This window comes from Pseudophryne corroboree, chromosome 6, assembly GCF_028390025.1.
Source record: "Pseudophryne corroboree isolate aPseCor3 chromosome 6, aPseCor3.hap2, whole genome shotgun sequence".
Lineage (NCBI taxonomy): Eukaryota > Metazoa > Chordata > Amphibia > Anura > Myobatrachidae > Pseudophryne > Pseudophryne corroboree.
In genome coordinates, this window is record NC_086449.1 from 425,582,990 (window position 1) to 425,609,863 (window position 26,874).

Here is a 26,874-nt window from a genome sequence, read left to right on the forward strand (position 1 = left end):
TAGTGTTAGGCACTAAGGGGAGTGTTAGGTAGTAGTAGTGGAGGATTAGGCTGCAGAAAGGAGGTGGGGGGATTTAGGGTTAGGCACTAAGTGGAGTGTTAGGTAGTAGGAGTGGAGGGTTAGGCTGCAGAAAGGAGGTGGGGGGGGAGTTAGTGTTAGGCACTAAGTGGAGTGTTAGGTAGTAGGAGTGGAGGGTTAGGCTGCAGAAAGCAGGTGGGGGGGAGTTAGGGTTAGGCACTAAGGGGAGTGTTAGGTAGTAGGAGTGGAGGATTAGGCTGCAGAAAGGAGGTTGGGGGAGTTAGGGTTAGGAACTAAGAGGAGTGTTAGGTAGTAGGAGTTGAGGGTAAGGCTGCAGAAAGCAGGTGGGGGGGAGTTAGGGTTAGGTGCTAAGGGGAGTGTTAGGTAGTAGGAGTGGAGGGTTAGGCTGCAGAAAGGAGGTGTTGGGGGAGTTAGGGTTAGGCACTAAGGGGAGTGTTAGGTAGTAGGAGTGCAGGGTTAGGCTGCAGAAAGGAGGTGGGGGGGAGTTAGGGTTAGGCACTAAGGGGAGTGTTAGGTAGTAGTAGTGGAGGATTAGGCTGCAGAAAGGAGGTGGGGGGATTTAGGGTTAGGCACTAAGTGGAGTGTTAGGTAGTAGGAGTGGAGGGTTAGGCTGCAGAAAGCAGGTGGGGGGGAGTTAGGGTTAGGCACTAAGGGGAGTGTTAGGTAGTAGGAATGGAGGATTAGGCTGCAGAAAGCAGGTGGGGGGAGTTAGGGTTAGGCACTAAGGGGAGTGTTAGGTAGTAGGAGTGGAGGGTTAGGCTGCAGAAAGGAGGTGGGGGAGAGTTAGTGTTAGGCACTAAGGGGAGTGTTAGGTAGTAGGAGTGGAGGGTTAGGCTGCAGAAAGGAGGTGGGGGAGAGTTAGGGTTAGGCACTAAGGGGAGTGTTAGGTAGTAGGAGTGGAGGGTTAGGCTGCAGAAAGCAGGTGGGGGGGAGTTAGGGTTAGGCACTAAGGGGAGTGTTAGGTAGTAGGAGTGGAGGATTAGGCTGCAGAAAGGAGGTTGGGGGAGTTAGGGTTAGGAACTAAGAGGAGTGTTAGGTAGTAGGAGTTGAGGGTAAGGCTGCAGAAAGCAGGTGGGGGGGAGTTAGGGTTAGGCGCTAAGGGGAGTGTTAGGTAGTAGGAGTGGAGGGTTAGGCTGCAGAAAGGAGGTGTTGGGGGAGTTAGGGTTAGGCACTAAGGGGAGTGTTAGGTAGTAGGAGTGCAGGGTTAGGCTGCAGAAAGGAGGTGGGGGGGAGTTAGGGTTAGGCACTAAGGGGAGTGTTAGGTAGTAGTAGTGGAGGATTAGGCTGCAGAAAGGAGGTGGGGGGATTTAGGGTTAGGCACTAAGTGGAGTGTTAGGTAGTAGGAGTGGAGGGTTAGGCTGCAGAAAGCAGGTGGGGGGGAGTTAGGGTTAGGCACTAAGGGGAGTGTTAGGTAGTAGGAATGGAGGATTAGGCTGCAGAAAGCAGGTGGGGGGAGTTAGGGTTAGGCACTAAGGGGAGTGTTAGGTAGTAGGAGTGGAGGGTTAGGCTGCAGAAAGGAGGTGGGGGAGAGTTAGTGTTAGGCACTAAGGGGAGTGTTAGGTAGTAGGAGTGGAGGGTTAGGCTGCAGAAAGGAGGTGGGGGAGAGTTAGTGTTAGGCACTAAGGGGAGTGTTAGGTAGTAGGAGTGGAGGGTTAGGCTGCAGAAAGCAGGTGGGGGGAGTTAGGGTTAGGCACTAAGGGGAGTGTTCGGTAGTAGGAGTGGAGGATTAGGCTGCAGAAAGCAGGTGGGGGGAGTTAGGGTTAGGCACTAAGTGGAGTGTTAGGTAGTAGGAGTGGAGGGTTAGGCTGCAGAAAGGAGGTGGGGGGAGTTAGTCTTAGGCACTAAGGGGAGTGTTAGGTAGGAGTGGAGGATTAGGCTGCAGAAAGGAGGTGGGGGGGGAGTTAGTGTTAGGCACTAAGTGGAGTGTTAGGTAGTAGGAGTGGAGGGTTAGGCTGCAGAAAGGAGGTTGGGGAGTTAGGGTTAGACACTAAGGGGAGTGTTAGGTAGTAGGAATGGAGGATTAGGCTGCAGAAAGGAGTTGTTGGGGGGAGTTAGGGTTAGGCACTAAGGGGAGTGTTAGGTAGTAGGAGTGGAGGATTAGGCTGCAGAAAGGAGGTGGGGGGGAGTTAGTGTTAGGCACTAAGGGGAGTGTTAGGTAGTAGTAGTGGAGGATTAGGCTGCAGAAAGGAGGTGGGGGGATTTAGGGTTAGGCACTAAGTGGAGTGTTAGGTAGTAGGAGTGGAGGGTTAGGCTGCAGAAAGCAGGTGGGGGGGAGTTAGGGTTAGGCACTAAGGGGAGTGTTAGGTAGTAGGAGTGGAGGATTAGGCTGCAGAAAGGAGGTTGGGGGAGTTAGGGTTAGGAACTAAGAGGAGTGTTAGGTAGTAGGAGTTGAGGGTAAGGCTGCAGAAAGCAGGTGGGGGGGAGTTAGGGTTAGGCGCTAAGGGGAGTGTTAGGTAGTAGGAGTGGAGGGTTAGGCTGCAGAAAGGAGGTGTTGGGGGAGTTAGGGTTAGGCACTAAGGGGAGTGTTAGGTAGTAGGAGTGCAGGGTTAGGCTGCAGAAAGGAGGTGGGGGGGAGTTAGGGTTAGGCACTTAGGGGAGTGTTAGGTAGTAGTAGTGGAGGATTAGGCTGCAGAAAGGAGGTGGGGGGATTTAGGGTTAGGCACTAAGTGGAGTGTTAGGTAGTAGGAGTGGAGGGTTAGGCTGCAGAAAGCAGGTGGGGGGGAGTTTGGGTTAGGCACTAAGGGGAGTGTTCGGTAGTAGGAGTGGAGGATTAGGCTGCAGAAAGCAGGTGGGGGGAGTTAGGGTTAGGCACTAAGGGGAGTGTTAGGTAGTAGGAGTGGAGGGTTAGGCTGCAGAAAGGAGGTGGGGGAGAGTTAGTGTTAGGCACTAAGGGGAGTGTTAGGTAGTAGGAGTGGAGGGTTAGGCTGCAGAAAGCAGGTGGGGGGAGTTAGGGTTAGGCACTAAGGGGAGTGTTAGGTAGTAGGAGTGGAGGGTTAGGCTGCAGAAAGGAGGTGGGGGGAGTTAGTCTTAGGCACTAAGGGGAGTGTTAGGTAGGAGTGGAGGATTAGGCTGCAGAAAGGAGGTGGGGGGGGAGTTAGTGTTAGGCACTAAGTGGAGTGTTAGGTAGTAGGAGTGGAGGGTTAGGCTGCAGAAAGGAGGTTGGGGAGTTAGGGTTAGACACTAAGGGGAGTGTTAGGTAGTAGGAATGGAGGATTAGGCTGCAGAAAGGAGTTGTTGGGGGGAGTTAGGGTTAGGCACTAAGGGGAGTGTTAGGTAGTAGGAGTGGAGGATTAGGCTGCAGAAAGCAGGTGGGGGGAGTTAGGGTTAGGCACTAAGGGGAGTGTTAGGTAGTAGGAGTGGAGGGTTAGGCTGCAGAAAGGAGGTGGGGGAGAGTTAGTGTTAGGCACTAAGGGGAGTGTTAGGTAGTAGGAGTGGAGGGTTAGGCTGCAGAAAGCAGGTGGGGGGAGTTAGGGTTAGGCACTAAGTGGAGTGTTAGGTAGTAGGAGTGGAGGGTTAGGCTGCAGAAAGGAGGTGGGGGGGAGTTAGTCTTAGGCACTAAGGGGAGTGTTAGGTAGGAGTGGAGGATTAGGCTGCAGAAAGGAGGTGGGGGGGGAGTTAGTGTTAGGCACTAAGTGGAGTGTTAGGTAGTAGGAGTGGAGGGTTAGGCTGCAGAAAGGAGGTTGGGGAGTTAGGGTTAGACACTAAGGGGAGTGTTAGGTAGTAGGAATGGAGGATTAGGCTGCAGAAAGGAGTTGTTGGGGGGAGTTAGGGTTAGGCACTAAGGGGAGTGTTAGGTAGTAGGAGTGGAGGATTAGGCTGCAGAAAGGAGGTGGGGGGATTTAGGGTTAGGCACTAAGTGGAGTGTTAGGTAGTAGGAGTTGAGGGTAAGGCTGCAGAAAGCAGGTGGGGGGGAGTTAGGGTTAGGCGCTAAGGGGAGTGTTAGGTAGTAGGAGTGGAGGGTTAGGCTGCAGAAAGGAGGTGTTGGGGGAGTTAGGGTTAGGCACTAAGGGGAGTGTTAGGTAGTAGGAGTGCAGGGTTAGGCTGCAGAAAGGAGGTGGGGGGGAGTTAGGGTTAGGCACTAAGGGGAGTGTTAGGTAGTAGGAGTGGAGGATTATGCTGCAGAAAGGAGGTGGGGGGGAGTTAGGGTTAGGATCTAAGGGGAGTGTTAGGTAGTAGGAGTTGAGGGTTAGGCTGCAGCAAGGAGGTGGGGGGAGTTAGGGTTAGGCACTAAAGGGAGTGTTAGGTAGTAGGAGGGTTAGGGTTAGGCTACAGAAAGGAGGTGGGGGAGTTAGAGTTAGGCACTAAGTGGAGTGTTAGGTAGTAGAAGTGGGGGGTTAGGGTTAGGCTGCCAGATGAGAGGGTTAGGGTTAGGCTGCAGAAAGGAGGTGGGGGGAGTTAGGGTTAGACACTAAGGGGAGTGTTAGGTACTAGGAGTGGAGGGTTAGGCTGCAGAAAGGAGGTGGGGGGAGTTAGGGTTAGGCTGCAGAAATGAGGTGGGGGGGAGTTAGGGTTAGGCACTAAGGGGAGTGTTAGGTAGTAGGAGTGGAGGTTTACGGTTAGGCTGCGGGTAGGGAGGGTTTGAGTTAAGGGGAGGGTAAAGAGGGTTAAGGGGAAGGTAAGGAGAAGCGTTAGCAGACTTACTAAAATGTGTCTGAATGCTGACCGTCAGAATGCCGCCCTTGATATTCTGACCGCCAGCATCTTGACTTTTGGAATCCCACACCCAACCCCATCTGAAGTATATCACATTATTTTCAATGGATTCTTTACTTAGTAAAATATGGCACCTGAAATGCAGGAAAACGATTGTTGGGGGTTTAGTAAATGTATTTTTAAAGTGTATATAAAGTACGTTGCAAGATGACAAACAAGAATCAAAATTCTGTAATATTCCACAATACAGTATTTAGATATGGGATAATACACCCTATACTGCAAGTTATAAAGTGTCCCGTGAGCCGTGACCATATCAGGACGCCAAATAATAAGGGAATACATCAGATCTCACTGTTCTTACATATATTTCAGGAGGCAGTACATATATTAACATCACTTAATGATTAGCATATTTTAGATTGCTAAAAGTGGCTATATACTGTGTAATTATCGGCTGATCAGGCTAATAACTACAAAGTACATGGCTACAACCAAGCACCAATTATCAGTCTGTCAGCCATGAAAAATCTTCCAGCATGGCCTACAGATGCAATCATTTGTGCTCACATATTGGCAGCATTGTAACGTGTATGTGCTCTGCCGACTGCCCCACTGCAGTGCATATAATAATATATCTGACAATGGATAAATACCAATACTCACCATCAGTCAGACATACCATTTCTGACAGTGTAAGGCAAGGATATTGTATGCTTTCAGCATGTCAGATAATTGGTCTATCTGTCTGATGGTTTTTATATGACACTGTATGGCCACCATAACTTCTTCAGAGATCTTAAATGCATTGTCTTGTTCCAACTATACTCAACAGATGCAGCTGCGTGTGTAAATATGATAATGCTGCAAGAGGCGTCTTATTTAAATAGACACCACCTACAAGCTTCTATGATCCACTGCTGTGAAAACATTGCCCATTTGAGTAATCCTAAAGTTATGGAGGCCAGTGTTTTCACTCAATCGGGGCCAAGAAATCTGCGTTGGAAGACACAGGCACTGACACCGGCGCTCCCTGAATGGGGGGGTCAACTCTGCTCAGCATCCCGCCCCCAAATAGATTGACAGTGTGCGGCTCAAGGGGCACTGCGTGTGATGACGCAGGAAATTATCTGCACATGAACACTCCACCCACCATTGGAGTTGTATGCCAACCATCGGGTTAGCGTACAACTCTGAATCAGGCCCATAACCCCTCAAACTGAAAACATTTTGTTTTTTATTCCTTTAAATATTCAGTCTTCTATAAACTCTGGTTTGTTATCCCATATTTACAAATGTGTATAGAGTTTATACACACAGATGTATTTGGACCTGGTATGTGTTCCCAAATAAAATATTGCTCTGATGCATAGTTTTGTAACATGACAACATGGAAAAAGTATACATCCTATAAAAGAAAACATTATGTATTTCTTACTTGATCAATAACCCATGGGCTGTAGAAATGTCCATTCTCTGATGGCTGCCACCAGCGTAATCGGGTAGAACTGGAACGAGCTTTCAGGGGGATTTCCAGTGCAACATACCGTCCGACATTACTGGAATTACTGAAAAGAAATTCTTGGAGAACGCTCCATGATAATCCGCCATCCAATGAAAACTGCAGGAGCACCGGCTGGCTCCTGGGGTCAGGTACTGCTTTCCCACATCCTAACCGCATAAAAAACTGTACAAACCTAGAAAAACACAATTGTAGAGACTACAGGGTTTGTGCTAATGCTTGGTTTGTTTTTTTACAGCAATGTTAATGCCATATTTTTTCTGTTAGTAATAAACTAATATGCTAATGCTGTACATTTATAAACAGTATAAGTGAGCTAGAGACATGTATATCATGTTGGGGTAACTTTAAGTCAATGAAGCATGGGATAGTTGCACTCGTGACATTTTTTATTATATCACAAATCCCCCCTTTTTTTTTTTTTTTTACTTTTCCCTGTTATGAACGAGCGGTTAAATAAAAATCAAAGTATTGTCATTTGGTGACTAATCCAAAACTAAAGCAATTTTAAGTTTTTGGTCACCTCATCCACATTTCTGAAATACATATTAAGTCAAACTTTATTCAGCACAATCATGTTGAAAATAATGCAGGGGCTGATTTAGGGTTGAAGGCGCCCCTAGGCACAATTTACCAGACCCCCCACACCTTATTTTATTATTTACATTGATTGGTTATAATCTCTCATTCAATGATAGCCAATTTAATAAGAGTAATAAAAAAGCAACTACGACATTTTTTTAAATATTTAATTGCTGTATGTATACATACTAAGTAGGACAGCTCACAGGGGCAGTATGTGCATGTCCTACCCATTTACACTCCATTCTAGATGGCATATGGTACAGTACCGCGGAAATATTTTACAGTTACTGGTAAATTTCAGGCCGACAGTACCAACACAACATCCAAATGCTGCCCCCAAACAAGTGCCACCCCTAGGCACGTGCCTCACGTGCCTAATTGGAAATTCGACAAAGCAATACTGGCAAACAATGTGCACATGGCCAGGATTGTTAACGTATCTATAAATTAGACAGTTATTGTGCCCAACAAAACTAGATATGAAGACTGAATTTAATGTGTCAACAGTATGAATTGGGTATGTGTGTTTCAGTAATAAATTAGCAACCATGTGTACCTTCCCTATGAGGTATGCTTTGCTAATTTGAAGCAAACCAATTACTTTTATGTATACATTATATGATTATATACTTTATAGCTGCTTATTATATATATATATATATATATATGTATATATATATTATATACACACACACACAAACACACAACACACTATATGCTTCTACATAGTTCTACACAATTAAGCCGATGGTGTATAATTCTGTATGCTGAATACACTGCAAGACTGTTGCATACAATCACTTTGGTAGTAGCTATCCCACTGGTTACAGATTGCAAAGTGGAATATCTTATGCTTCTCCCTACACTCCCTCATTAATATAAGTATACTGTTAATGTAGCACACTGCCCAGCAGCACAGATCGTTGATTTTAATATCATGACTTTTTGGGTATGCCCATTTCTATGCATAAATGTAAACTGATTTTTTTAAAGAAACAAAATGAGCAATAGATATTTTTAATCATTCATGAGAATAACCCTGCTATGAGGGCTGATTAGACACATTTTAGAGATACATTTTTAACACGTTCTCCATGTGCTGTTCATGCATTGTGCTTTTAACAATAAAAGGTATAGGGGGTAATTCCAAGTTGATCGCAGCAGGAATTTAGTTAGCAATTGGGCAAAACCATGTGCAATGCAGGAGAGGCAGATATAACATGTGCAGAGAGAGTTAGATTTGGGTGGGTTATTTTATTTCTGTGCAGGGTAAATACTGGCTATTTTATTTTTACACTGCAAATTAGATTGCAGATTGAACACACCCCACCCAAATCTAACTCTCTCTGCACATGTTAAATCTGCCTCCCCTGCAGTGCACATGGGGGGTCATTCCGAGTTGTTCGCTCGCAAGCGGATTTTAGCAGATTTGCTCATGCTAAGCCGCCGCCTACTGGGAGTGAATCTTAGCATCTTAAAATTGCGAACGATGTATTCGCAATATTGCGATTACACACCTCGTAGCAGTTTCTGAGTAGCTTCAGACTTACTCGGCATCTGCGATCAGTTCATTGCTTGTCGTTCCTGGTTTGACGTCACAAACACACCCAGCGTTCGCCCAGACACTCCCCCGTTTCTCCGGCCACTCCTGCGTTTTTCCCGGAAACGGTAGCGTTTTTTCCCACACGCCCATAAAACGGCCTGTTTCCGCCCAGTAACACCCATTTCCTGTCAATCACATTACGATCGCCAGAACGATGAAAAAGCCGTGAGTAAAATTCCTAACTGCATAGCAAATTTACTTGGCGCAGTCGCAGTGCGGACATTGCGCATGCGCATTAAGCGAAAAATCGCTGCGATGCGAAGATTTTTACCGAGCGAACAACTCTGAATGACCCCCATGGTTTTGCCCAATTGCTAACTAAATTCCTGCTGCGATCAACTTGGAATTACCCCCATAGTACTAGTAGCATGCGTTAATGCATAATAAACAGGTAATGCACTGTTTTACAATCTTAAACACTGCATTCAAATGTTAAAATGCTATGGCGGGAACAGCACCATTGACTCTAATTATATCATTCTACAATGTGCATTTATATGTAAAATATGAACAAAAAAAGCACAAAAGGTGTGAACAAGCCCTAAACGTTTTCAATATGTTACTCATACCGTGCCAAGGATAAATCTAGCTCTCTCGTCATCAGCATCCTCAAACCTTCATCACTGAAAAAGAGATTGTTTCCACTAGACAGAATCCCACATTTCCTGGATGGCTTTCCACCACTTACAAGCAGGAATCTATCCGATTCTAATTGACCTGAGAAGACAGAAAGAAAACATGTGGTGTGGAGATTGTTTCCCAATTCTGGAGTAATTTCCTCTATAAAAATACATTTACATAAGTAGTACATATGGTCACTGACAGACCTCCTACTTTTTCTTTACATTAAAAATGTCGGAACCATCTAACCACTGCCAGAACCTGGTGATCCAGTAGGTATTTTACTAAATATGATGCCGTACCATAAAGTTATGTTCTTATTTTTAAAATGCTCGTGTAAAAGCTACGTCATGATATAAAAAAAAAATCACTGTTGAACCTCAATAGGGAAATTCAACACAACTGTCATCCTCTCCTTTAACTAGTAACCACAGCTGTAGCGCCGAGACCCCTCTGGCAGCCGCCCAAGAAGAGTCCACCTTCCTAGTGGAATGGGCCTTGACCGATTTAGGTAACGGCAATCCCGCCGTAGAATGCGCCTGCTGAATTGTGTTACAGATCCAGCAAACAATAGTCTACTTTGGAGCAGGGGCACCAATCTTGTTGGTTGCATACATGACAAACAGTGCTTCTGTTTTTCTGACTGTAGCCGAACTGGCCACGTAAATCTTCAAAGCCCTGACCACATAAAGGGACTCGGGATCCTCCAAGTCACGCGTAGCCACAGGCACCACAATAGTTCATATGAAAGGATGAAAACACTTTTGGCAGGAATTGAGGACGTGTCCGCAATTCCGCTCTATCCATATGGAAAACCAGATAGGGGCTTTTATGTGATAAAGCCGCTAATTCCGACACTCGCCTAGCCGAAGCCAAGGCTAATAACATGACCACCTTCCAAGTGAGATTTTTCAACTCCCCCGTTTTAAGTGGTTCAAACCAGTGTGACTTAATGAAACTTAACACCACGTTAAGGTCCCAAGGCGTCACGGAGGTACAAAAGGTGGCTGAATATGCAGTACTCCCTTCACAAAAGTTTGTACTTCAGGGAGAGAGGCCAATTCCTTTTGAAAGAAAATGGATAAGGCCGAAATCTGAACCTTAATAGATCCTAATTTTAGGCCGAAATTCACTCCAGTTTGCAGGAAGTGAAGGAAACGGCCCAGATGGAATTCTTCCGTAGGAGCATTCCTGGCCTCACACCAAGAAACATATTTTCGCCATATACGGTGATAATGTTTAGATGTCATGTCCTTCCTAGCCTTTATTAGCGTAGAAATGACCTCATCTGGAATACCCTTATCCGCTAGGATTCGGCGTTCAACCGCCATGCCGTCCAACGCAGCCGCGGTAAGTCTTGGAATAGACATGGCCCCTGTTGCAACCGGTCCTGTCTTAGAGGAAGAAGCCACTGATCTTCTGTGAGCATTTCCTGCAGATCCAGATACCAGGTCCTTCGTGGCCAATCTGGAACAATGAGGATTGTTCTCATTCCTCTCCCTCCTACCATTCTCAACACCTTGGGTATGAGAGGAAGAGGGGGAAATACATAGACCGACTGGAACACCCACGGTGTCACTAGGGCATCTACAGCTACTGTCTGAGGGTCTCTTGACCTGGTGCAATACCTTTGTAGCTTCTTGTTGAGGCGGGACGCCATCATGTCTATCTGTGGCAGTTCCCACTGACTTGCAATCTGTGTGAAGGCTTCCTAAAGAAGTCCTCTCTTGGATGCAGGTCGTGTTTGCTGAGGAAGTCTGCTTCTCAGTTATCCACTCCTGGAATGAACTGCTGAAAATGCGCTTACATGATTTTCCGCCCCGCGGAGAATCCTGGTGGCTTCTGCCATTTCCACTCTGCTCTTTGTGCCGCCTTGGCAGTTTACATGAGCCACTGCGGTGATGTTGTCTGACTGGATCAGAACCGGTAGGTCGCGAAGCAATGTTTCGGCTTGCCGAAGGGCGTTGTATATGGCCCTCAGCTCCAGGATGTTGATTTGAATACAAGTTTTTTGACTTGACCCAAAGACCTTTGAAGTTTCTTCCCTGTGTGACTGCTCCCCCACCTCGGAGGCTCGTGTCCGTGACTACCAGAATGCAGTCCTGGATGGCGAACCTGCGACCCTGCAGAAGGTGAGCACTCTGCAGCCACCATAGGAGAGACACCCTGGCCCTAGGGGACAGGGTGATTAACTGATGCATCTGTAGATGTGATCCGGACCACTTGTTCTGTAGATCCCATTGGAAAGTCCTCACGTGGAACCTGCCGAAGGAAATGGCCCCGTAAGATGCCACCATCTTTCCCAGGACCCGAGTGCAGTGATGCACTGACACCTGTTTTGGCTTTAATAGGTTTTTTACCAGAGTCATTAGTTCCTGGGCCTTCTCTATCGGAAGATAAACCCATTTCTGGTCCGTAGTCAGAATCATACCCAAGAAGGGCAGACGAGTCATAGGAACCAACTGTGACTTCGGGATATTGAGAATCCAGCCGAGTTGCTGTGACACCTTCAGCGAAAGTGACACGCTGTTCAACAACTGCTCCTTTGATCTCGCCCTTATTAGGAGATCGTCCAAGTATGGGATAATTGTGACTCCTTGCTTGCGTAGGAGCACCATAATTTCCGCCAATTACCCTGAAATTGGTAATGACAATACTGTAAAGTAATTCTCAGGTACGCCTGATGGGGCGGATAAATGGGAACATGAAGGTTTGCAGCCTTTATGTCTAGATACACCATAAACCCCCCCCCCCCTTCCAGGCTGGCGATGATCGCTCTGAGCGATTCCACCTTGAATTTGAACCTTTTCAAGTATAGGTTCAGATATTTTAATTTTAAAATAGGTCTGACCGAACCGTCCAGTTTCGGGACTACAGCCAAGGTTGAGTAATATCCCCTTCCTTGTTGCAGGAGGGGAACCTTGAGCACCACCTGTTGGAGATACAATGTGTGAATTGTATTTAATATTATCTCCCTTTCTGGGGGAGAAGCCGGTAGGGCCGATAAGGAAAACCGGCGAGGAGGCACCTCTTCGAATTCCAGCTTGTAACCCTGAGAAACAATTTCTATTGCCCAGGGATCCACCTGTGAGTGAACTCAGACGTGGCTGAAGAGTCGAAGACGTGCTCCCACTGGGGCGGACTCCCTTAGCGGAGCCCCAGCGTCATGCAGTGGATTTAGTAGAGGCCGGGGAGGACTTCTGTTTCTGGGAACTAGCTGTGCCCTGCGCCCTTACCTCTGGTAAGAAAGGACGCTCCTCGTACTTTCTTGATTTTCTGCGACCGAAAGGACTGCATTTGATAATGTCGTGCTTTCTTAGGTTGTGAGGGAATATAAGGCAAAAGATCAGATTTACCAGCTATAGCTGTGGAGACCAGGTCCGATAGCCCTTCTCCACACAATTCCTCACCCTTGTAAGGTAAAACCTCCATATGCCTCTTTTAGTCGGCATCACCTGTTCATTGCATGTTCCACAGGACACGTCTAGCAGAAATCGACATAGCGTTGACTCTAGAACCCAGTAGACCAATGTCTCTTTGAGCATGTCTTATATATAAGACAGCATCTTTTATATATCCTAGGGTCAATAACATGGTATCCTTATCTAGGGTTTCAATCTCAGCTGATAAGGTATCTGTCCACACTGCTACAGCGCTATAAACCCCTGCCGACACAATTGCCGGTCTGAGTAGTGTACCAGAATGTGTGTAAATGGACTTCAAAGTACTTTTCTGCATGCTATCTGCAGGATCCCTGAGGGTAGCTGTATCTTGGTATGTCAGCGCTACCTTTTGGGTAAACGTGTCAACGCCTTGTCCACCCTAGGGGAGGATTCCCATCGTATCCTGGCCCTAGCAGGGAAAGGATACGCCATGAGAATTCTTTTGGGAAACTGCAGTTTCTTGTCTGGAGATTCCCGCTGTTTTTCACACAATTCATTTGGTTCATGAGAGGGGGGAAATGTTATCTCAGCTTTCTTCCCCTTAAACATGTGTACCCTCGTGTCAGGGACAGATGGGTCATCAGTGATATGCAAAACATCTTTTATTACAATAATCATATATTGAATACTTTTCTGCCAGTTTTGGCTGTAACTTTGCATCATCGTAGTCGACACTGGAGTCAGACTCCGTGTCGGTATCAGTGTCTATTATTTTGGATAGTGGGCGTTTTGAGACTCTGAAGGTCCCTGCGACATAGGGACAGACATGGGTAGATTCCCTGTCTGTTCTCTAATCTTTTGTGCAATAAATTTACCTCAGCACTTAATTCCACATATCCAGTCAGGTGTCGGCGTTGTCGACGGAGACACCACACACACACACATTTGCTCCATCTCCTCCTTAGAAGAGCCTTTTACCTCAGACATGTCGACACACACATACCGACACACCACACACTCAGGGAATCCTCTTATCTGAAGACAGTTCCCCCACAAGGCCCTTTGGAGAGACAGAGAGAGAGTATGCCAGAACCCACCCAGCGCTAATACCCCAGGAAAAACACACAATGTGTTTACCCAGTAGCGCTGTAATACTATTATTTGCTGCCAATTATGTGCCCCCCCTGTTCTCTGAAACCCCCTTTCACCGTGGATAAGCAGGGGAGAGTCCGGGGAGCTTCCTCTCAGCTGTGCTGTGGAGAAAATGGCGCTGGTGAGTGCTGAGGGAGAAGCCCCGCCCCCTCGGCGGCGGGCTTCTGTCCCGCATAAATATAATAAAAACTGGTGGGGGCTCTTTATATATACAGTGCCTAGCTGTATATATATCTCTTTTGCCAGAAATGAGGTTTATATTGCTGCCCAGGGCGCCCCCCCTGCGCCCTGCACCCTTACAGTGACTGCCGTGTGTGAGGTGTGTGGGAGCAATGGCGCACAGCTGCACTGCTGTGCGTTACCTCAGTGAAGATCATGAAGTCTTCTGCCACCTCTGAAGTCTTCTTTTTCTTCTCATACTCACCCGGCTTCTATCTTCCGGCTCTGTGAGGAGGATGGCGGCGAGGCTCCGGGACGAACTCCAGGGTGAGACCTATGTTCTGACTCCCTCTGGAGCTAATGGTGTCCAGTAGCCTAAGAAGCAGAGCCTTGAAACTCACAGAAGTAGGTCTGCTTCTCTCCCCTCAGTTCCTCGATGCAGGGAGTCTGTTGCCAGCAGGCTCCCTGAAAATAAAAAACCTAACAAATATACTTTCTGTCAGGAAGCTCAGGAGAGCTCCCTGAAGTGCACCCATCTCCTCTGGGCACAGTATCAAACTGAGGTCTGGAGGAGGGGCATAGAGGAGCCAGTGCACACCAGATCTAAAGTCTTTCTTAAAGTGCCCATGTCTCCTGCGGAGCCCGTCTATCCCATGGTCCTTACGGAGTCCCCAGCATCCTCTAGGACGTAAGAGAAATAATGTGTCAGTAAATTGAATTGACAAATAGAAGATTTTTTAATACATATTTGACCGCATGATAGTTCATGCATAATCTAAACCTATAATACTGTATGTAACTCTATTAAAATGGTATTATAAGTGTCTCGGTGCTAACACAAGATAAAACGCTCCATCTGGCAGAAACCTATGTTCCCGGTTGACCTTTTAAAGTCATAAACATTATTCTACTGATCATATGAATACCAGGCATCTGATGTGTATTATACCCTCAATCTCTTCCATCTTTCATTCTGCTTCTTAATCATAATCACATAAAATAAATGCAATCATCCAATCTTGTACTATTCCAAAATATTAGGAACAATTATGTGTCGCTACATTAACTATATACTGCTGCAATTAATACCAGTATTAACTAAACACCATAAAAACTATGCACTGCTGCAAAAAAAAGATACAATATGTGAAATAATTGAATTAAATCTCCCAAGCAAGCTGACTGTCCAATTCAAATATAGAAAGGCGATCTCTTTACAAATAAATAATAAAAAAAACATTTTCGTGACAGTAGGGCTTCTCTAACTGCCATCAATGGAGCAAAATGGGTCATCAGCATCTATGTATAGGATTTCTCAAAATTGATAATGGCAATTCACCTTGGGAAAAATAGGTAGGTTCCATTTCCCAAGGTGTAAAGTGCGGAAGGCCTTTTCTTACACGTCTACTCCATGTTTTTATAATATCATTATTACAGTTATTTTTAGTGGTTATCCAGGACAGATCCTAAATGGACCAGATCTCACAAATCGTAAATCAAAAGATGTGAACAAGTTACAAAGCAACCAAAAAATATACTTTAAGATTATTGTGAAGTCAGTACATTGGTGTTCCGGGTGATGAAATGGATTTACTTATTAATACTGACAGCTGAAGTCCACTATACACATTCACTAACTTAGACAACACAGCGATATGACAGACTTATAGTAGTAGTGAGCAGTATTTCTGGAAATTACAGGTTTACCTTCAAAATCATCCTTGAGGAAGTCAGGATTCTTTGTGCTGACTTTGCATGTGGGACCAGAATAGCCTGGGTCACAGATACACTTTGTGCCATTGACGCAGCTTCCATGGCCACTGCACATTTCCTCACACTGAGGGCCAATGTAAATGTTATCAATTGCCCACGTCACAGGCTTCATTGCCGTTGAGTAAAATCCCTGATACCATCTGAATCGAATAGACCTTCAGAAGCACAGGAAAAAACGGTGTTAGCCATGTCTGCTACATGTATTGCACAAACTGATCACAAAATTATTTCAAGAGAGAGCATTTGCAAAGCCAAGTGTTCAAACAAGAATAACATGGTGATATAAGGATTTCTAAAGAGCAAAAATGTCTTTATCTAGGAATAATGGGCCTAATTCAGACCTGGATGCTGCTACAACAGTGGTCGCAGGATAAAGCCGGTGAGGTGTGCGCATGCGCTGCAGCCACACTATGCGTGCGCACATAGTGACACTCAGAGGCATCTCACTTATGCGTTCACCTCTGCGTGACTGATAGGCAGAGGCGGTTGTGGGGCGTGTCGCCGGCGATGCGGCAGCATTGCTAGGCTACGTAGGCAGGGAGCTACTCGGCATGTGCGAAAGCATCGCTGCTGTGCGATGCTTTTGCACGTCTGCAGGGGGTGCAGGACCTGGCATGCGGGGTGGACTAGCTCTGTGCTGGGCGTTCCCCCATGTCACAGATTTTGATTGGATGCACGTTTCGTCGCACATCTATGATCAACTCTGAATTAGGCCCACTGCTCTAGTGGAAAGGCTAGTTTGGGCTGTTACTGGATATTTAGAGATGGTGATTATCAGAACACAAGACACCTAAACAGTGGATTATTAATTTTCAAAAGCAATTGTAAAGCAACCTGTATACAGTAGTATAATAAAGTATACATTGTGAAAAGAGAGCAAATACCCATATGATGTATAATTGTCATGAATTACTATTAACAAATGAATGTGTTCTTTAATGAGTTTAGTCAATCATAATGATGGAGACAACAACAACAACAACAACAACAAAATACTGTTCAGGAAAACAGCTTGTCAGCAGTTTGCTACTTACCCACAAAGATGCAGTTTACCAAAGTTGATGACTTCCCTTCTCCATCCCTGCATTGTCCCAGCATAGTAAGTGCTACTAGGGTGGTGCTCAGTGGAGCACAGTGAGCTGACATGGCTTGTACTGCTGTAGCACAGAGGTAGAAGCAAATGCCATGTGGCACCAAAATCACGGGAAAATTCCAGTCTCACTGGATCATCAGAACTACTGTCCGTTGTGCAGCCCACATTGATCTGAATTAAATTACAAAGTATTTTAAGAAAAGAGAGCAACATCCAGGTCTAGCCATAAGAATGATAGATAGATAGATAGATAGATAGATAGATAGATAGATAGATAGATAGATAGACAGATAGATAGATAGATAATGGAACCATACAGACACATGTAGATAATATGGTAAGCTTTCAAAGAAAACATTAACAACAAAGAAAATGTGTAATTTGGAATTATAGAAAGTTTGTCATTCTCAATATGTATTATTATTATACCTTTAATAGCAGAAACACATTGCACAGCACTGTACAGAGAATGTTTAATCATTCACATCAGTTCATTGCAGTGACACCAAAAATATACATTGAGCCCTCCTGATGCTTAGAGTGTGAATAGCCATGGCTGTCATGAATATGGGTGGTCTTCAGGTTGTCGGCGGCTGGGCTCCCGGCGACCATCATACCGGCGCCGGAATCCCGACTGCCGGCATACCGACATCTTTTCTCCCTCTTGGGGGTCCCCCCTGGAGGGAGATACACAGTGTGATGCATGCCTGCAGCGAGCCCGCAAGGGGCTCATTTGTGCTCGCCCAGCTGTCGGTAGGCCGGCGGTCGGGATTCCGGCGCCGGTATGCTGGTCGCCGGGACGCCGACCGCCGGTAAACCATACTACACCCCATGAATGTGTAGCACTTGAGACACCTGTGCACTGCTCAAGGGGGCATGACCACAATACCTGGGGGTGTGGCTGCTCCTTCCTGGCATTCCAGGCCTCAGACAGGTGCCCCTGGTCTCCACTCCAGTGGTGCTTACAGTCTACATTTTCTACCAAACATTAAAATACCAGAACATTTATGGCATGGCTACACAGGAAGAACATACACATATTTTGGTTGGGATGGAACTCATGGACCCAAGCAGATGTATATACTGTATGTATGATACATACCTCAAACTGGATAATGGTATTCTCATCGACATCGAGATCTCTTGTAGTGATGGAGTGTTCCCCAATTTCATTTGAGACAAACACCATTGCAGAATCTTCCTCGCTGTCACAGAACAAAGAGCTATTACATCAAAAGAACTGCTAATCACTTATTAGATAAATATATAAGATGGGCATTACTTTATAGTATAGCATATGCAACATTTGTATAGTAATGAGAGGTGGTCATGCTTGCAAAGGTTATGTATCAACATCATGTGTTCAGATTATATGTGATTTTACAATTATTGCTATGCATGTGGCACACATAATACCTCCATTTAAATAATCATTCAGAAACGTAATCACACATTTTTGTAGATTTTGATGTTATTTCTTGTAAGCAACTGTATAGCTGGGATCAGTATGATTTCCCGGCAGCCGGGATGATGGCCGTCAGTATACCGACAGCGGTATACCGGCTGCCAGTATGCCAGCATTGGGGCGACTGCAAAAAGTTCCCTTACGGGCTCACTACGCTCGAAACGCTGCGGGCTCGATGGCTTACTGTGCTCACCACAGGTTCGTTTCCCACTCTATGAGTGTTGTGGACACCCACGAGTGGAAAGACACCCAGAGCGACGGGATTCTGGCTGTCGACATTGCCAGCTGTCGGGATTCCGGTGTCGATATCGTGATGTCGGGATCCCGACAGCCAGCAAATTAACTGCATCCCTTATAGCTCTGTGTCTGTGTGCGTGTGTGTGCACATATTGAATGTTCTATTTGCTACGGCTTTAAATACTGTTAAATAAGGAATAAATTATTTTCGCCATTATTCAAGATACATGTAGCTATGTAATTCACTGACCATCATAGAACAACATGTTGCTACAGATAAATAAATAAATCAGACCTCCAATGTGGCATAAAGGTCACTAAATGCTTTCTTTTGGGGGACAAATTAGACAAAATAGTTTTTGAAACATATTCCAACTGGCATTACTTTAATTGTAACTAAAGTGTGAAGTCTGGTAATGTGAAATAAGTTATGCAAATTGAAACTTTCCAATAGTAACAATTGGAATTGTAGTGGGAAAGAGTGAAACATGGAAGTGCTGATCACAATGCTTGCTGGGTGGGAGGGGGAGAGCGAGTATTTTCAGAATAGTGAACCTGAAATGAAGTGTCTTTCTGAAAAACTTCCTGTGCTTTTCTTTTTAAACAAGGATTCTTTACATATGGACGGTCCGGTAATGGGTTGAACACAATGGCCCTCATTCCGAGTTGTTCGCTCTGTAAAAATCTTTGCATCGCAGCGATTTTCTGCTTAATGCGCATGCGCAATGTCCGCACTGCGACTGCGCCAAGTAAATTTGCTATGCAGTTAGGATTTTTACTCACGGCTTTTTCATCGTTCTGGCGATCGTAATGTGATTGACAGGAAATAGGTGTTACTGGGCGGAAACAGGCCGTTTTATGGGCGTGTGAGAAAAAACGCTACCGTTTCCGGAAAAAACGCAGGAGTGGCCGGAGAAACGGGGGAGTGTCTGGGCGAACGCTGGGTGTGTTTGTGACGTCAAACCAGGAACGACAAGCACTGAACTGATCGCAGATGCCGAGTAAGTCTGAAGCTACTCAGAAACTGCTACGAGGTGTGTAATCGCAATATTGCGAATACATCGTTCGCAATTTTAAGATGCTAAGATTCACTCCCAGTAGGCGGCGGCTTAGCATGAGCAAATCTGCTAAAATCCGCTTGCGAGCGAACAACTCGGAATGAGGGCCAATGTCCAGAGCGGTTTAGGCTATTGTTAGTAAACAAAGAACGCACGCACCAAGTGACTGAATTCTTTAATACAGTCAACTGCAGCTTTGCATTCATGACAAAAGGCTGTTCAGTATTAGTGTATAGTGTAACGAATGACAGGTTCCATCAACCAATCGGCAAGCAGCGCAATAGAGGCTTTGTTGGTTTTTTGACGCATGACGCATGTGCTGTGCAGTTTAGGAAAAGTGACATCTGGTGGACAGAAAGTTGTATTACAGTCTCTGTCTTTTCCAGCGCCTCAGGGAGTCATTCCGAGTTGATCGCTCGCTAGCTACTTTTAACAGCCGTGCAAACGCATAGTCGCCGCCCACGGGGGAGTGTATTTTTGCTTTGCAAGTGTGCGTACGCCTTTGCAGCCGAGTGCAGCAAAAACATTTTGTGCAGTTTCTGAGTAGCTCTGGATTTACTCAGCCCATGCAATCACTTCAGTCTTTTTGGTACCGGAACTGACGTCAGACACCCGCCCTGCAAACGCCTGGACACGCCTGCGTTTTTCTAAACACTCCCAGATAACAGTCAGTTAAAACTCATAAACGCCCTCTCTCTGTCAATCACCTTGCGTTCGGCTGTGCGAATGGAATCTTCACTAAATCCATCACCCAGCATCGATCCTCTTTGTACCTGTACGATGCGCCTGCGCATTGCGGTGCATACGCATGCGCAGTTTTGCCATTTTATTTACCTGATCGCTGCGCTGCGAAAATCGTCAGCGAGCGATCAACTCGGAATGACCCCCTCAGTACGTTACGTTACAATGTTCAGTTACAGGCAGGGGCACTGCAAGGCGCAACTAGCAAGGCCTGCTACATGGCGTATGAGGCAAGGATATAGCAGGACACATCTGTAACTGGAAGACACCTATGGAGCCGCCGTATCATGTAAATCATCACTAAACCTCTAGGGATAGCTTGATGATATTCTAATCATGTTGACAACCAGTAGCGGCTCTTGCCACGGGCAAGCAGGCTTTTTGCGCGGGGCGCCCCAGTCCCAAGGGTGACGCCGCCATGGCAAGAGCCACTACTGTAGCGTCTAGTTTCCCTTCGTGGAGAGGACCCTTCTCTGCTACTGGTGCCTGTCGTGCGGTGCACCTGACGTCATTGCGCACCGCACGGCATTGTGGAAGCCGCCGTAGACACTAGAGGTCATAATTGACCTCTAGTGTCTGTGCGGTGCTATGGGAGAGACATCATGACGTCTCTCCCATAGCAAGGAGCGGCAGCAGCGGTCGGGAAGGGCAGCAGCGGTCGGGAAGCAGGAGCGGGGCTGATGAGTATTTTTTTTTTTTGGTAAGCAGCACTACAGGGGCACAGCTGCTGGTGGGCACAGCTACAGAGGGCAAAACTACTGGGGGCAAAGTACTGGGGCAAAACTAATGGAGGCACAACTACTGGGGGCAAAACTAATGGGGGCACTACTACTGGGGGCAAAACTAATGGGGGCACAACTACTGAGGGTACAGTACTGGGGCAAAACTAATGGGGGCACAACTACTGAGGGCACAATATTGGGGGCAAAACTAATGAGGACACAACTACTGAGGGCACAGTACTGGGGGCAAAACTAATGGGGGCACAACTACTGAGGGCACAGTACTGGGGGCAAAACTAATGGGGGCACAACTACTGAGGGCACAATATTGGGGGCAAAACTAATGAGGGCACAACTACTGAGGGCACAGTACTGGGGGCAAAACTACTGGAGGCACAACTACTGAGGGCACAGCTACAGGGGGCACAACTACTGAGGGCACAGTACTGGGGGAAAAAATAATGGGCGTACAACTAATGGGGGCACAACTACTGAGGGCACAGTACTAGGGGCAAAACTAATGGGGGCACAACTACTGGGGGCACAATAATGGGGCACAGTACTAGGGGCACAACTCTACAGGGGGCAAAACTGACCATTCCCCTTCCCTATGTAGCCACGCCCCTTCCCTTTGAAGCCACATCCCTATTTTTGATGCGCGCCTACGGTGCGCACTAACACCGTTTAGCCTGTCGGGGGGGGGGGGGAACTTTCGCCCTGAGCGCCACAAGATCTAGAACCGGCCCTGGTGTCAACATAATGAATGTCAACATGCCACACATGCTGCAGGCTGATATTGTGACCATGTCAACACTCTGCATAATCTCTGATAAGCAACCCTCAGAGCCGGCGATAACAGATGGGTCCAGAATCTTATCCCGGCTCCCATGTGTTATCGCATTAAAACAGCCTTCCATAGACTAGCACTATAATGACCGGTTTTTATTTTCGGGAGAAAAATTATCGGGGCTAATTGAATACCAGCCTAAACAATAAGAACTGGTTGTTGTGACTTTCTGAATATGAAATGGAAACTAATGAATGATCAGTGGCGCAGACTTACGGTGCTCCCTTTGAAGAGTACGGGCAGTAAAGGCCAATATTGCCACCAGGGTAGAAGAACCAATTATCCTCCTTAGGACCCAAATCAAATGTATCCATAAGGAGTGAAGGATTGTTTATGTTATTTCCATCGATGACAAAGTGTTCTATGATCCATATTTCATCTTTCTTCCCTGGGAAATGAGAGTGTGCATTCAGGAGAATAGTACTAAGGAAATGACAACATATTTTCTCAGATTTCTGAGCTGCTTTATATTATCCCATGAATTCTTTCCTTTTCTTTTTGAACCAATGTTTAACATACTTATCATGTACTGAAAAGGGCTCATTTAATAACATGGTGTAATAAGCAATGATGTGTTATAACTTATAATCAAGCAGCTATCAGATTTTAGCAAGTCCTATATTTTCATTGTCATGACTCACCAAGCCTATTTTCTAGCTGTATATAATTTACAAACATTTTCATTCATATAATCTTAGTTCCTGATGAGTTATTATTAAGTATACTTTATAATTCCCTTTATAATCTCCATGTTGACTGACCAGACCTACTTACAATCCTGCTTCTCTGCTAGGCAACCCAGGGAATCATAACGGCTCCCATTACTTTTCTTCCTCTGTTGTAGGTTGAATTGTAAGATTGCTGTTCCCTAATGACTTTTAATGGGCCCATCAAGCCATGTTTTTGTTAGTCATATGTGTTATACAAATTATTTAGGAATATATTATAGCAGAATACTCCCATGCATTCACTGGCGTATCTATAATGGGTGCAGAGTGTGTGGTGCACACGGGCCCCTGGGTCCAGAGGGGGCCCACATCGCACACACTGCACCCATATCTTCTATACTTACCTTTCCAGCGTCCATCGGAGACTGTGTGTGGGCCCCCTCCTCTCCTGTAGCCATCACCGCCACTGCTAGCGCACTGAGTGCTAGAGACTCTGCGCATGCGCTGTAGACTCTGGCATTGTGCCAGAGTCTCTAGTGCTCAGTGCGCTATCAGCGGCGGTGTCGGCTACAGGAGAGGAGGGGGCCCACACACGGAGTCTGCACACGGGTCCCCTCCTCTCTAGAAACGCTGCTGCATACATTCCTATCTACAGTATTGTAATAAATGAAAGTGATTCTGTTCTTTTCTAAAGATTTGCTCGGGTTAGGTGTAATAGCAACTCTCATCTCTTATTGTACACACATTTAGCCTTTCATTGCCAATATACTGTATATATAAAAAACACAAAACAAACATTTTTGCAATAAGAAAAACTAGAACCAAATTACCACTGTGGTACGGCTGCCAGAGCCTAAACTGCGTGGCATTGGTTTGAGCTGCGGGCGGCAGAGGAACATTGACAAATAGTACATCAGTAGTTTGTGTAAAGTAAAATTCATCCATGAGATTCCAGCTGATGCCCCCTGTGATGGAGAACTGGAGAAGAATGGAGTGGGATCTATCTGGAACGCCTAAAATAAGAAAGACATGAGTTTAACAATACAACCAGGCATGAATTATTTATTTTAACAGTGAAAATCACAAAAATAGTTTAAAAAGGTCATGGTTCATAAAAGGGTTTAACAGTGTGCAGTACTCTAGAACCTCACAGTAGGGCTAGCAATAGGGTAATTCTGGAGCCTCTTACTGTGGCTATGGATTGACTACTGTATATTATCTGCAATACACATAATTTATATATCATGCTTGTTATCTCACAACACTTCACAATGGAATCCATTTTCTGTGGCCTGACCAGAGAACATATGGAATAAGATCCCTAAAGACCATGACGCCAAGTTCATTCACAGTCATGAAGTGCACTGAAAACTGGTCCCCAGCAGAGGCTCTATCACATACATTGTGAGCATGACCAAACCTGACATCCAGGTCTTTAGGGATCACACTCTGCACATACTTGGATATCTGAGGGCATGCTCCAGGCTTAACTACATTCTGGTCCAGTTGAACTTAATTAGTTTCCTTTGATGCTTTAAAAATTATTTAAAAACAATCTGCTATCAAAAGACAAAGAAACATTTTAAATAAGTCCACTGTTTCATACTTACGTAGTATTCATTTAATTGGTTCTCACATAACTGCTATTTTCTTGTAAGGAGCAATAGGTTAGAATACAGATATTTACTGTTCTATTGTTAGCCTGTCTGCTTCAACAGAGGAACTGCTGTTGTTCTTTCTCTCGCTAACAATTTCATGTCTTATTACATTATTGGTGAACGTTCAGTTTACTAACTAGAGTACCTGCAGTGAATAAATGAACCACACAGTCTCCGTATGTTCAGGATTTCCAGGGGCAGCCTATATTTTTGTTAACTCTGAAGATTTTGTGCCTCATTTTAATATTTATTATACGCACAATATAACTTCTCATTATGTATTCCTGATACAATTCCCAATTCATATTTTCTACGCTATATTGACTTATGGTATTTACTGAGACTGTAAACCACAATAGCACAAGTATTACGTAAAAGCTTACTGTTCAGCTCTATGCTGTATGTCTAATGCAGCTCTGATAAGAATAGCTACTGCTGTGACCTAGAATCTGCAGACAGTGGTAACAGTAACACATGTGTTGATTAAGGACAAACATTTATTTGGCATGTTGTTACTGTACATTATGACATAGTGACCTCATTTTGCTTAGTGTCTGTCACTATATGGTTTGTTACACAGCAATCTGATTCAGATATACAATATTTTGCTAACTACAGTCCAAACCTAAACTTGCTATAGGAACAAGTGTAAAATGATTTACTTACCTTTGGTAATGAATTTAAATGAAAATTGAATGTATAATGTATGTGTACAGTCTAAATCTCTTGATACAAGCATTCTGGATCCTTCCTGAAATAAATAATATTTATTTATAAATAATAAAGTGATATATTATTAACATCTCATAGGTTTATATTACACATAATTGTAGTTTAGTGTAAGCATTCTAGCTTTTGTAGTATGTTCTAGTGTTATTTATACTGGCACAAAACATTCCAAAGCTTTCTCTTGTTGTTTTATTTTGTATTGGGCTTTGTTGAATAGTTATAATTTATCTACATTACTTCAAACCACAATTTTCCTTCTTACAATACATAGGGTCACGGATTTATAACTCATATGTGGTATATTATTACAGGCAGTGAGAGTTTTCATCCCTCACTTGGGCTTTGTAATACAGGATGCTAAATAAAATAGAAACAGACACCCATACCAATCTTTTCTAAATGATTCAAACCTTTGGTTGAACATAAATATACCTCCCGACAGTACAAAGTTACAGACCCTAAAGTATGCATGATCTACTGGGGGTGTGAGGTGATGCAAATAAATGGGAGTATGATTTAGAGCATGGGTCTTCAACCTGTAGCCCTCCAGCTGCTGTGAAACTACACATCCCAGCATGCCCTGCCACAGTTTTGCTATTAAGGTATGCTAAAACTGAGGAAGGGCATGCTGGGATGTGTAGTTCCACAGCAGCTGGAAGGCCGCAGGTTGAAGACCCATGGTTTAGAGGATTGGTCATAGCTTATTTTGTCCATAATTTTCCTTTTTAAATGTTTGAAGGAACGGTCTAATTTCAAGAAATCAGTGATTTTTACATCAAATATATTTCACAGACACTTTCTGAAAATCTATTTGGAATTTAGAATCTGGAAAAATCAAATTTTTTATATTGTGGTTAGCTTCATCGTATTTACCAGAAGAATATAGGTAAATATGCAGGGCACTGGATAAGTTAAGAGGAATATGATAATAACAAAGACACTACACATAAATACATTTTGCTGCAGACTGTTTTGCTGTATTATACTGAAAATACACATTAGTATTGAAGAATTCTAGTAATTAAGATTAAAAAGAAGTTCTAACCCCTTTAAAGATGAGCGCTGTTCCAGATTTAATTGTTTCTCCGTTCACATTTCCCCTCTCTGCTCCATACACCTCAGGCCAAAGGTCAAGATGCAGGTTACTGTTGAAGTCATCTTTCAGAATGGAAGGTAAAGGAACAATTGGGACACAATATGGACCTCCGAAGCCTTTGTCACACCTATAATAATGCAAATGTTAATTGTACTACTAGATGTTCTTTTGCAACAACAGATACAAGAAATTTACTTTTTTTTTTATTTATTACTTTTATTTTGCAAAACTAGTTCTCAAACAGTGGTTCTAACCAATGTTCCAGCTGATACCTGGCAGCCCACTTGCATTACTTGTACAAGTTGTACTCCCAGCATTTGCCAAGCATTACATGTGTATTGACTATGGGCCTGCAAATGCATTAGGTGCTGCAATTTGTACATGGCAGCTGTGCGACAATATGTAAATGTTGCAGCTGCTGAGTATTATATAGATACACCCATAACAGACCCTCCAACATGACCCACCCCACTAGGTACAAAATGCTCTGCTCCTGGACTTCCCTCTTAATTTATGATTTCCATCACCTGTGCTGAACTAGTTAAATGATAAGAAAGCTGTTTCTTCACAGGTGATGGCAATGATAAATTAAGAGGGAAGTCCAGAAACAGAGCATTTTGTACCTAGTGGGGCGGGTCATGTTGGAGGGTATGCCATAACTGGCGTCTCTGATCTGCCACTTGTGTATAAAGACACAACCAACAGATGCACATTGGGCGAACATTGACCATCTGAGTAATTCTATGGTCGCGCAGCATGGGCTCCTCCTGCTGCATTTGTATTTTAATTGTATGGAATTGCATAGCTGCTTCCCTACGGCTGTGCAATTCTTTACACGTCAGAATCAGGCCCTGAGTCACATCCTTATAGCAGAAACTGGTAGCCTGTGTCCAACACCCATAATCATGATAAGCAACCGACCAGCTGGTCAGAGGGAGGCTTGTAACCATAATCAGAAGAGGTACAAAACAGTTTATTTGTAACAATTATGGCTTGAGGTTCTGGGGAATTGGGACACACTCCTGATGTGGCAACTAATGCTCTCTCTGCACAGTGGATAACACATTTAT

General features: G+C 44.8%; 1 protein-coding gene across 4 annotated transcripts in view; it reads right to left on the bottom strand.

Annotated features, from left to right (window-relative positions):
* RELN (reelin) overlaps window positions 1-26,874 on the bottom strand; it is an 856,893-nt gene that overhangs the window by 128,163 nt on the left and 701,856 nt on the right. For all 4 annotated transcript variants that reach the window (XM_063927014.1, XM_063927013.1, XM_063927012.1 and 1 more), the window contains exons 36-44: window positions 25,754-25,931; window positions 24,646-24,730; window positions 23,152-23,334; window positions 21,870-22,041; window positions 17,686-17,788; window positions 16,525-16,754; window positions 15,425-15,645; window positions 8,972-9,119; window positions 6,131-6,389 (exon numbers count right to left, since the gene is read on the bottom strand). In XM_063927014.1, the coding sequence (XP_063783084.1) occupies window positions 6,131-6,389; window positions 8,972-9,119; window positions 15,425-15,645; window positions 16,525-16,754; window positions 17,686-17,788; window positions 21,870-22,041; window positions 23,152-23,334; window positions 24,646-24,730; window positions 25,754-25,931 (1,579 nt within the window). The remainder of the gene's footprint in view (window positions 1-6,130; window positions 6,390-8,971; window positions 9,120-15,424; window positions 15,646-16,524; window positions 16,755-17,685; window positions 17,789-21,869; window positions 22,042-23,151; window positions 23,335-24,645; window positions 24,731-25,753; window positions 25,932-26,874) is intronic.